At 39.4% G+C, this 12,082-nt stretch overlaps 1 protein-coding gene across 1 annotated transcript; it reads right to left on the bottom strand.

Annotated features, from left to right (window-relative positions):
* Positions 1-446: 446 nt before the first annotated feature.
* crtc1a (CREB regulated transcription coactivator 1a) lies at positions 447-12,079 on the bottom strand (the record flags this gene model as incomplete). Its single annotated transcript, XM_069712581.1, has 12 exons — positions 447-1,717; positions 2,946-3,123; positions 3,237-3,320; positions 5,740-5,844; positions 7,344-7,442; positions 8,468-8,560; positions 8,827-8,972; positions 9,138-9,328; positions 9,783-9,817; positions 9,905-9,990; positions 10,718-10,812; positions 12,057-12,079. Coding segments are annotated over 12 exons (1,341 nt in total), but the record flags the coding sequence as incomplete, so codon positions are not given.
* Positions 12,080-12,082: the final 3 nt, after the last annotated feature.

The raw sequence follows: 12,082 nt of genomic DNA on the forward strand, positions 1-12,082 counted from the left end.
GGCTAGATATGAGAGGCAATGAGGATGACAAGATGGCAACAACATAGCTGTACAGATGTGACCTAAATACATTCTCATTGCATCAACAATGCTGTTCTAGTATAGAGGCAGTTCAATTGTCTGGAAAAAAAAAAAAAAAAAAAAAAAATATATATATATATATATATATATATATATTTTTTTTACGCTGAGGTCACATCTTTGGGAGTAATCCAGGAGAGTTTCTACTGTACGCCACACTAAGTGAGCCTGTTTTTCCTCGACACCTTAATATTTAAAGAAAACAAAAACGGCTTCAAAAGTAACATGGCACCATCGCTGTGCTTTTTTATAAGAATCTTGCACATTGGCTTCCTGTATATATTAATATACATATATATAAATATATATATTCTATATGAATATATATATATGTATATATATTCATATAGAATATATATATTTATATATATATATATAAATATACACGTATATAAGGGTTCATTGTGTCGGTTTTATTTTACAGTCCTATTTCAACCACGGTAGTTTTGCATAGATACCATTACGCAAATCTAATCACATTCTGTACATGTAAAATACAAAACAAAACAAGCCTGTAAACATCCATTTCTTAACTAAGACCTCATTTATCCATTTAGGTTTGATACATAAATATGAAAAATGATATGGTAGTGACAATGCAATGGTGAGTTATGTAGGCCAAACCACCTTTAAAACAGTGAAAATTACTTGATAATTAAAGTGTTTTGTTTTTCCTCATTTACATAATAGTTGTCTTTCCACAAAACAAAAACAAAAAAAAACATGTCAAACTATTAAGGCAAAACAAGTATGCACAGTGATTTGTGATTTCATGCATAACTGATATCTGCTATTTACTAAAATCAAAATTCAACTTTTCCTAAAAATAAATTAGGTTGCAAAATAATGACTCGTCGCCTGTGGCTTCTGTGACAAACCGCACAGGTATGCGCACAAAATTAATACCCAAACTGAATGCAATACTGAGGACAATCAGTTTGGCACAGAGGGAGTCATCGAGCTACTCTGTGTTAACAGGCGTTGGATAGGTATACTGTAATTTGTTAAGGGTTTGCTCTGCAGACAAAGTTTAATCTGTCATTGACGGAGAATAAGACAAAAAGGCTGTTTCTGCCATCATGATATTTCCATCAAACTCCCTCAAATAAAAAAATTAGGCATCTAAAACAAACCAAACTTTGATGTATCATTTGCAAAATGTAGAATCATAGACATGATTCATACCATACCGTATGTCGTTGAGGAAAAGGGAAGCTGACGGCAGTCCTCAAAAACTTGTCATTTTCATAGTGTTTTTTTTTTTTTTAAAAGCTCTCTTGTGGGGTCTGATTGGGTTGGTTGGTGTGGAATCGATGCTCCGCCCAGACGAGGCCTTGACCAGCACACTCCAGATATCTTCTTCATCGACAGCCCACCCACCCCCGAGCAGCGGCGTTCGCACACCTGTGCATGAGCGGGTGGGGCGATGGTTACAGACGGTCGAGGCGGAATGCGTCCTCTGTGGCTGGGTCGGCCAGGACCATGTCCGGGTCATTGAGCATGTGCAGGCCATCGAGCGTCAGGGGGTCGATTTTTAGATCGTCCAGCGGGAACTGAGAGTCGACGTCGAAGCTGATATCTGTGGACAGTGAGCCGGTCAGGTCTTTGGGCAGGCTGGGAGGAGACTCGCCACTCACTGAAGCAAGACAGCAAATTCGAAAAAAAAGATTAGTCCTCATCTATGTGAGGTTTCTAAGGGAGAGAAGGCGGGTTTACTGGCTAAAATTAGAGAAGAAATAAATGACAACAAGAAGAGAAAGAATAGAGGAGTTAGGGTTATGATTTGATAACAACTTAGAAGAGATCTCGGGATCTTAATTACACATTTCAGTGAAAAGGCAGCTACGAACAGACACGGCTAATTTTCAGAAACAACTGAAGGGAAAACTCAGGGTGGCGGTAAGATCCTGGTGAATACATTTCCATAGGTTTATCTCTGGATTTATATGTACAGCCGTTACAACTCTGAGCAGCGTTTTAAGTAATGGTTTAAGGCATTGGTTCGAGGGATGGCAATGTCGGCCTCTCTGTCACTACTTTGATCACAATGGAAGTATAATAAAACATTTTGAGGGATTACCGTAAAGTTTTGTCGAGACAATCATGTTGCCCTAAGGTCGAAAGACTTTAATGATACTGACTCTTCCCTGCAGGTCAAAGTTTCCACTTATCCAGGGAAATATTTTAACATCTACAAGATGGACGGCCACAAAATTTGGTACAGAAATTCCTGGTTTCAAGAGGATGAATCTTAATGTCTTTGGCCATTTCCTGACCTGAGGGTCACTTTTTTTTTTTTAAATGCCTAAATTTTTATATGGACTGCCACCAAATTTGAGTTTTAAAACTGTTGAAACTGTTTTTCCAAACAGTTTCAAACATACAAGCAAATATGAATCAGAAGCTTTGTTCTGGTTTGGGATTTTATGCTTCTGCTCTTTAGAGCTGCAGGGACAGCGGAGCACTTTCTCCAAAAGATTCCTCCAGCTCCGCTGTCACAAGATCATTCCTGCCGACCGCAATAAGACTGTACAATAACTCACCTCTGGCAAAATCCATCACACAACAATAACACTGTTGACTGTGTTTCTTGGTTGTTTGTATATAATATATATAGATATATACTGTACTGTATATACTGTGCATTTTATATTTTATATTTTTTACTGCTATTTTATTGCTTTTCTATTATTCTATTATTATCTTATTGCTTCTGTATGCTGCTGTAGCGAAAAAAATTTCCCCTCGGGGATTAATAAAGTAACAACCTAACCTAACCTAACCTAACCTAGAGTCGAGGTCTCTGCCTTAACAAGCCACTTGGAGCGTGACTCAAAAAGCCACACAATATATTGAAACAGTACCTGTGAGAATGATGTTGGGGATGTTGCCATGGTTACTGTAGCCCAGCTGCTGCGAGTCCTGAAGGTTGCAATGGCCAGTCAAACCCATCATAAGTGCCTGGGAGTAGTTGAGGGTGGAGGTCTGGTTATACATGCCGTCAGAGCTGATGGGGGTCTCCATCATGTTGAACTGCTCCAACTGGTGATAAGAGGAGAAAGAAATGTCGCAACAGCGATTTTCTACTGGATCTGAGATCTCCCTGAAATACGAGTAAGGTAAAAGCACAACAAACATGAACATTCAGCCTGTACCTGTTGTGAGAGAGCACTGGCCTGAATGGACGGCAGCTGCTGGTCGTAGAAATCTGCAAACACGCTGCCCAGTATAGAGTTATGCTGCAACAACAAACAAGCCACATGTGGTTATTCAATCTCAGGTAAAAACTCTGACGGACCTCCGACATGAATACACTTCATCGAGGCTACAGAAGTCACACATTTAGCATATAACATGGAATATGAAAAGGACACAGTCAAAGCAGAAACAACAAGTGCTTAAATCGCCTCACAACATCTGGAAACGTCCTTCTGATGAGTGTGCTGATGCACGACCAGTTTGCATATGTTAATTATTGTAAAGTTATGTGCGTGTGTGATATCTGTGCATTTACTGCAGAAAAGATTGCTTTATACTGCCGAATGATTCTGTAACAACATTAACACAACTTAAATGTGTGCTGACAATATGAGGGACAACACCCACAGCAGTAAAGGAGTAAATAAACATAATAAATAGGAATTCAGTTTTCATTCTCAATGGATATGTAAAGCAAGACACAAGATGCTTGTAAGTAGTAAATATAAGAGACCCTTTGGCAGCAGACTTTAGCACCAGAATTATTTAAAATTGCATGGAGATGATAGAAAACTTACAAAAAAGAAAGATATTTTGGTTTGAAGTCTTAGTAAATAAATGGATGGACTGATTTCCATCTTAAAGCTCTCAGATTACACTGTCAAATGGAAAGCGGCCAGATGTCCTTAAATCACTTAGCCTAAGATCCACATGAGCTTCTTGTGCTGCCTTTTGGCCTCAGTGTTTTAATTAACACGAATCAAACAGAATGTAATACACATGAAATTAAGGGGATCGTTGAAAATATAATCCCCTTTGTGACTTTATTTTCCCTCCACTGACTGATCCAGCACAAGCTAATTCTCTTGAAGTCTCTCATTTGAATGTCCTCATTGAACCAGCAGCAGAAATTCTCCTATTTCATCGTGGCCTCTTAATGTATAAGTAATTGGATCATATTCTCAGCCCGTGCTCCTCCTAGTTCCAAACCAAATTATCTGTGTGTGCTGCAGATGTCCCCACAGGGCAGAGCAGGATAACAGAGCACACAGCCTGTCAGTTGTGGTTTAGCCTGTGGATAACCTCGGGACTACGAGTGAGCCTCTTCGGCACACCGTGTCGGGTGAACAAACAGCAGGACAAACATGTAGAAATCACACGGAGCGAGGAACATCACCGTCACTCAACACAGCTCTCTGTGTCTCTGCATTGCAAAGGCACAAGGTTACACTTACAATTCAGTAGAAGCAAATACTGATTTAAAATGCTACCTGATGCTTTGAGTTAGTAAAAGAACAATAAACTGAATCTAATAAGGTACATTTAAAGGTGTAATTGTATGTCTCAAAATTTTCCAGAAAACCGTGCACGGAGCAGTGAGCGCCACCTTTTTTAAATCTCAAATGCTTATGCTGACACAAATTAACAACCCTGATCCATGTTTACTTTGGGTGTGTTTAGTTTATCTTAATGCACCGCCCTGCAAGCAAGCTTCACTTTGTTGAGATTGAACCACGGAAATGATGAGCAGCTTCTCCTCAATAATCCTTTGAAGGGGATTAATATCTCCCTTAATGCTCACTCAATCCCCATGATGGTACAAATACCACAAGAAACACAAAGATCCAGACGACATAAAAAAACAAAACAAAAAACACTCCAGTTCATAGTCTGACACAGCGAGACTGGGAAGGAAACAGTGGAGATGCAACGCAAATACCACAGAAGCAGCAGAGAAGGGAGGTCGGGGACAGCTACATCACAACACATCAACGACACGGAGTGCTTAAAGAGACTGGTGGTCAGATCTGGGCAAAACAAGAACGACTCAGTGTTTAAGAAGATTACTTAAATCGTATATATTTTTCTTGTGTGATATAACATTACTTAATACACAGGCAGTTTTCTCCCAGAGGATTTCTTTGACTTGTCAAGATTTGGTTTGACTTCCTCACATCATGTCAGAGTATGAAAAATACACTTTTAATTATTTTAACATACATTTTGGGAAGCTCAGATTGAAAGAAACAAATGGATTTCCTGCTACTGAATGTGAAAATGTCAGCAGTGAAAAGTTCTACTGTGTTGCATAATGTGATCAAAAGATCCTCTTATTACTGTGATTCAAATTTTTTTCTGGCCTTTTAGGATTATGTTTTACCATTTTAGACAGGAAATGGCCGACAGGGGAAGGGGGTGATGCCCTTACATATTTGTCCATAAAACTATCTTTAAAGGAAAAATTGCCATTTTCATTTGTTTAAGTCCATACAAATAAATGCACAAACAATTTGTTTTAATTTTTTTTGCCCAGATCTGAAAATATCAACAAAATAAAGGTGCTGTGAGGGGCCAGCCACTGAAGTCCTACTCGGCAACGATAACCACAGAGCTACGATGCAGGGGACGGTGACGTTTATACACAGTGAGCCGCCGGCTTGTTGGTTCACACGCCCTTACTTGAGGCGAGCCTCCAGGTGAGAAGCCTTGATTGGAGACGGGAGAGGTTGGAGATTGATTGGCAGAGGATCCGACCCTACTGCGGTACTGTTGGAGGGAGGAGGCCTGATGCAAGAGGATACATTTGAGTTATTCACACTGGAGGGTCTCTGGAGTTTGTGTGTCTTTTTGCGAGTTAATCTTCTCACACAGAATATAAATGTGCCTGTGGAGCTTCTCCTGCAGTAGACTGAGGAATCTCTGAAATATTGATTCACTGTATCCGAGTGTTGTAAACCCAGCGTATGAGTATCTAATGCTGAAATGGAGTTAGAATCATGATTTCACATTTGATAGAAACTGAGCACCATGTTCTGCATGTCACATAAATGCATTAATAATATGGAACAAGATCTGGGAGAAACATTGGAAACTACAGGGAATTAACTAGAAGAGCAAAAATGTCACCAGCAATTGAACCTCAGCAAGTGAATATTGTAAACCTAGAGATCAGATACAACAGACTCTGCTGTCTTTGGTTGTGTTCTTTCATTTCTGCTCTTTTCAGTTTACTTATCCAGCAAAATCAAAAGCAGAACGTTAGCACAGACAAAAAAAACCAAAAAAAAACCAGATGAGATAATAGTCAGATTCTATTTTGATTAAACACAATACACAATACTACAACTGTGGAGAGATAAAATGTTGCAGGTCCTCAAACTATCACAGACCATAACAGACTCTCAATATACTCTTAAGGTGCATCAAAGGGGGTTGATAATGTCTCATCACTCAGAAGTTAACCTCCAAATTCCTAATCTATTGACAAATAAGGTACCAAAATATTGTGAGTGATACAGCAGAAGTTATAGCAGAAGTTCAACTAACAACAGCTTTTCTACAATCTCGCTTTAGGTGCAATTTCTGCACAGCTATGGCTGACAGATTAGAAATGGAGGAGAAAAAAAAAAAAAAAAAGCGCCTCTGAAAATAAAGCAGAACATAAAACTACAGATGAGTTTCCTTCGTTTTATTAACACAACATTCGGTTTACATTCCAGTCATACTGAGTTCCCTCATAGTGCCTTCCTTGACCCTCCCGCTGCACGTCTTTAACGGAGATGAATAGAATGTAGGCCACTTCATTTCAGCAGTAATCCAAACACATTCCCAATGCAACAGAAGTAGAGCAGCGAGAGCCAAGATCTGAAGGAGGAGCAGTGCCTTAATAAAGCATTTATATTCCTTGATGTTTTGCAAATGTTTTTGTGCTTTTATTTCATGCATGATTTGATTTCTTATCAAAACTCGCATACAAATTTTAGTACTGAGTTGTTTAAATAACAGAAAGCACCACTGCACTGAGACGCACACTTTATACACAGCACAATTTTGTTTTTCTTTTTGATGCAATACATCCAACACTAAGCACTCACTCTAACAACATTATTTCACAGTGAAATGTTCACAGTGTCAATAAGCCAGAGTACTCCAACAAGGCAGTGTGTGAACAACTGATCCCAACACATTAAAGCAATTTTAAAACACCTTAAAGGAAAAAAACGCCGAGGAGAACCAGTCAGTACCGAGACAAACGGATGTGATGCGGACTGCGCACTGCTCACCGTGTTCATGTCCATGGTCATGTTGGTCTGTGAGGATCTCTGGTTGTCTGACGTGGAGCAGGAGTTCACGGGAGACGGCAGCTGGACCAGACCTGTCTGCTGGAGAATGAACAGTGAATCGTAAATAATCATCAAGTACTGCTGTATACTTTTAATATTGCCCAATCACAGTTACAGTATGTCTGCATCTTCTGTTATTGTATGATATCAAAATAAATGAAACATTCTCCATATTGTTACTGGCTGCATTGTTATGTTTAACAGGACCTTGAATTTTAATTCAATTTATGTCTTTTTCAAGTATAGTCATAATTTATGGTAATTCGATTTTCAGTAATTTAATGTTCATACGTTACTGTTATCTTTTATTCGCTGTTGTTGTTGTCTACATTTTGAGCTATGTTTATGCATAAATGAATATTATAAACCATACGAATATCAAATGTATTAACTGTATAAAAAAACAAACATAAAATGACTCGGAATAAGACATTGTAGCGGCCTCGTTTTTTTTTTTTTATATCCCTGACAATGTCAACAAATCATGGTCAAATCATTCATTTATAAACCTCTACTGTAAATCCGAGCAGATTTCCAACAAAGGGTTTCCCTCAGGATGTGAAGTGTTGGTCCAAGGACAGAGAGGAGTATCCAGAGAGCAGAGGCGTATTGACGCATTTAGGCGTAACATACTTTAACATCACTTTAAACCTGATGAGCAGATCTACAGTTTCATTTGACAAACAACGTTTGAAATTAGTAATTTCTTGTAACATCTATGTCTTGTTTTTATATCTCCGTTTTGATGAAATTTTCACCTCATCAGTTTTAAAATTTGACAGCATAATAAAATCATTCCTGTTTAGTTAGATGTTGTCTTAAAGCAAAGAACAAATATTCTAATGTTCACGACTCTATTTTCTGACATTCCAAAAAGATAATCTACACTTAGATATTGCTACTTATTTAAATGTACATATTTAACTATAAATCACGTGTGTATCCATCTTTATTAGATATTACGTTTTTCATCTCTTCTTATGAAAATCCGCTCACTAAACGAAAAATAACTGAGTTCAAGTCAACTGTTGAAGCTTTTGTGTTGGCTGAGGACAGAAACTTACTTGCTGGTTCTGGTGTGTCTGAGACGATGGCTGCTGGTTGAAGAAGGCATACTGGGACAGCTGCTGCTCAAGGTTCATGGCATTGATGGCCGCCTGGGTGGAGCACAGGAACTGATAAGACATGAAGCTACAACGTTTTATGGAAATTACTGTCCACAACTTTGACAATTTTCAAAAGCTGATATTTTAGACCTCTAGTGAAAACAGGAGTTCCTCCTGAATATTTTATAACCACAACCATAACACAACAAAAAGTTAACCTGCACTACACTGGGATTTGTCCAAAATTAATTAAATCAACAAATAATCAATGCATTTTCTGGGGGCAGATGAGTCCCTGGCAGAGAAGAGGACTGTACCTGAGAGAGACTGAGAGGTGGAGATGTTGGGGAGAGCTGCAGGTTCTGGTGCTGGTGGGAGTCTCCTGGGTTCAGGATGAGAGGCCCCATGTTGTCCTGCCCAGGCTGTATTTCCATGGTTACTGTGGGCTGAGAGGTGTTCACTCCTACCCAGCAAACAAAATCAGCATGAGGACAGAGTTTTCTTAAAAGCACCACCTGAATTTGGCACCAAACAAGTGCCAAACGTTGAAATGAAAAGCCATTCCTGCACACAAGTATTTGTAAATCTGAAATGTTGAATGTGCACAGACCAGAGTCTGGAGCCATACCTTGCGTGTTACCAAGAGCCTGTATGCTGCCCGAGGAGCTGAACGAGGCGGCAGCAGCATCATCTGAGTCGAGCGGGGTGGACAGTGGAGGAGGGAACTGGATGTTGGTCAGGTCAGGAAGAGAACCACCAGTGTTGTGGGCTGCTGGTTTTAGTGAAGTGGTCAACTGCTGGTCCGGAGACGGGAATATGCTGCAGAAAATCAAAGATGGGCACTGAACTCCACACAGACGACAAGCTTAATACACTGGATGACGGAGGAGGAGAATCACAAACACTGGATAGCTTATGCAGATTACTTGAAGATGTTTGCCAAGACAAATAACTCCAGAGATATTTGGACTTCATGCATTTTGCCCAGGGTAGTTTGTAAATCTTTTGGCTGTACGCTATTATCACTTTGGCAGTGGAGAGAGTAAATTAAATGAAATTATGTCTAACTACAGTCAAATGGCTTCAGTTTAAAACTATGTTTTATTCATAACTATTCATCGGATGTGCAAATATGTACTTAATTGAAGCTATTCCTTCATTTAGAAACCATTTTATAACAGAGAAGCCGGAGCTAAGACGTTCTTACGGAATCATCATTCCATTATGTTAATCAGACTAAGCTCTCCAGATAAAAAAACACTAAAATACTCACTGAATCCCTGGAACTTTGCTGGACCTTGAAATGTTCTAAAAGGTAAAAAACAAATTAAAGCTAGAGTGTTTGGTTGAGAGAAAACTGAAGGAAAAACATCGATGTTAGAGTCGAGGTGCTACCTTTTTGCAGTCCCAGTTCTGTTTTTGTCCATCTTCATCAACATCTTGTTTAATTGCTTCAGACCCTGGTACAGTGAGTAGAAGCACTGGAGAAAAGGAGAAAACAAAATCGCCTCAGTCTCTTGGGTCTACAAGTGTCCAGCCTGTCTATGCTTATAATAACTGGAGTCCACATGTCTTTGTTGAATGGGATCAAGTGATATTTAAATGCAGAATAAAACAAAAAGAAACAAATAGAAAGAAGACAAGAACTTACACACAAGTAAAAGCCCGATTTACTAAAAATGACAATAATGTGAAAAACGATGTAAAAAAAACTGTCTACAGGGTTATACCTACAAATTCAACCACAGCGCTTCCAAAATTAAAACAATCCGCCTCACATGGCCATTAGCTGTAAAATTCAACAGACACTTGACTGCACCCCATCTTCTCAGCAATCAATTGTCCTCCTCTGCCTTCAAAGCCACATTCAAATCCTTTCATCATTTACTGGAGGGCACCCGACTGAACCGTCAACAGAAAACCCCAAAAATATAAACAGGATTAGGACAAAACAGCCCAACCAGTACCAGCTACTGCAGCTAATACAAAAACACCCCATCAGGAAGACAAACTGACTTGTTTAAAGCAGAGCTACCCAACAGTGAGTGGAAACTGGATGTTACACTGTAACAATTTAGTGTGTTACAGTCTCTTCAACTCGTATCCCAACCATCTCAGCATGTTGATGACCATGACCCCGTGTGTGGTGATTGTATGGCAATTAAAACAGAAGTCTGAATTAAAACCTTAAAACATGATCTTCTGTACCTCGTTTTGGCTGCAGCTCCTGTGATCCTCCAATGAAGGAGGCCTGCTGGACAGGAATTAGTGTGCTCTGATGAAGTGCTGAGTCAGAGTTTGTCCTGCAGCACAAGAATTAAAAAAAAATTAATAATGAAAACAAAAACACAATGCGATGTGTAGTAAAATCTTAAAGACAAATACGGTTTTCTGAAAAGCACAGAAAATACGTTTAACTCAACCACAGTTGTACAGCACTGAAAATCAAGTAGAATTAATACAAATTTAACAGCATGGACCACAATTATGAACAGTTATATCTGTGTTTTCCCCTTCCCTGTGTGTGTGCTAGTGTCGGTCCCTCAATCTCATTACTCTCCGATCTCCTGCACACCTGTCTCCCACCAGCTCACCTGCGACCCATCTATTCCTCAGCCTACAGTTTATCAGCCTGACTCTGCAACCACTCTTTGTGGTATCAGCCAGTCGGTGCTGTTCATCCGTGGGCCACTTACACTCATCTAATGCTGCCTTCAAATGGAACTTGTGAGTTCGTGGTTACAACATGGGAAGTCGTGTGAACCGTATGTTTGGTGTTCAAGTTGTTAAGTCTTAAAAAACAATGTTGCTTGGCGACGGCGTCTAGAAGCTACAGAGGCTAACAATTCAGCAAGGCACAGAGGGAAAAGATGAGGAAGATCAACATTTTCCTTAAACGTAGGCTGTTGGACAAACTCTACATGACTAAATATACAATATATTAGCTTAACGTCCAACAAAAAATTAACTTCCGGCCTCCATTTCTGAAAACGTTAGCAAACACATCACAACTCGTGAACCATAGGCTCTTGGAAAGTTTTGAGCTCCGACGTCATAAATACAGCATAAGAGGGCTGTTGATATGGACTCTTCTCGTGTACACAGTTAATACGACCCGATTTAAACGCAGCATAAGTCTGTCCCTAGTGTGCTTATTGAATGAGCTTTGTTCTGCTGTGTCCACAACCACCGCCATGCTCATCACCAGCCCGCGTCTCATCCTCTGCCCAGCGCCACTAGCCCATCTACCTCGTCTACAACCTCATGTTTAAATTTTAACACCAACAATCTGAAACAAATACCATCATTTGTGATGCAAATTTTATGAATTATTTTTCATTTACAGTAATCTGTGAAGTCATTAAATGCAATAGGCACGCATTAATCTGCACTATGAAATTGTTGTATCATTAAACTGACTCAGCTTCATCATGATATGGAAACAATGCATAAAGTGCAAGGCTGTATAAAGGATGAACTATTATCATTAAGTAAGTAAGTAAGTAAGTAGAAACAGACATGCAGAGACAGCTTTTCATTATCTTACCTCCTCCAACTAGTATCAGGTGGCGG

Source organism: Brachyistius frenatus, unplaced genomic scaffold (assembly GCF_029030835.1).
Source record: "Brachyistius frenatus isolate BFR_SWC_R1_liver_20210118 unplaced genomic scaffold, ASM2903083v1 Contig_110, whole genome shotgun sequence".
In the NCBI taxonomy this organism is placed as follows: domain Eukaryota; kingdom Metazoa; phylum Chordata; class Actinopteri; family Embiotocidae; genus Brachyistius; species Brachyistius frenatus.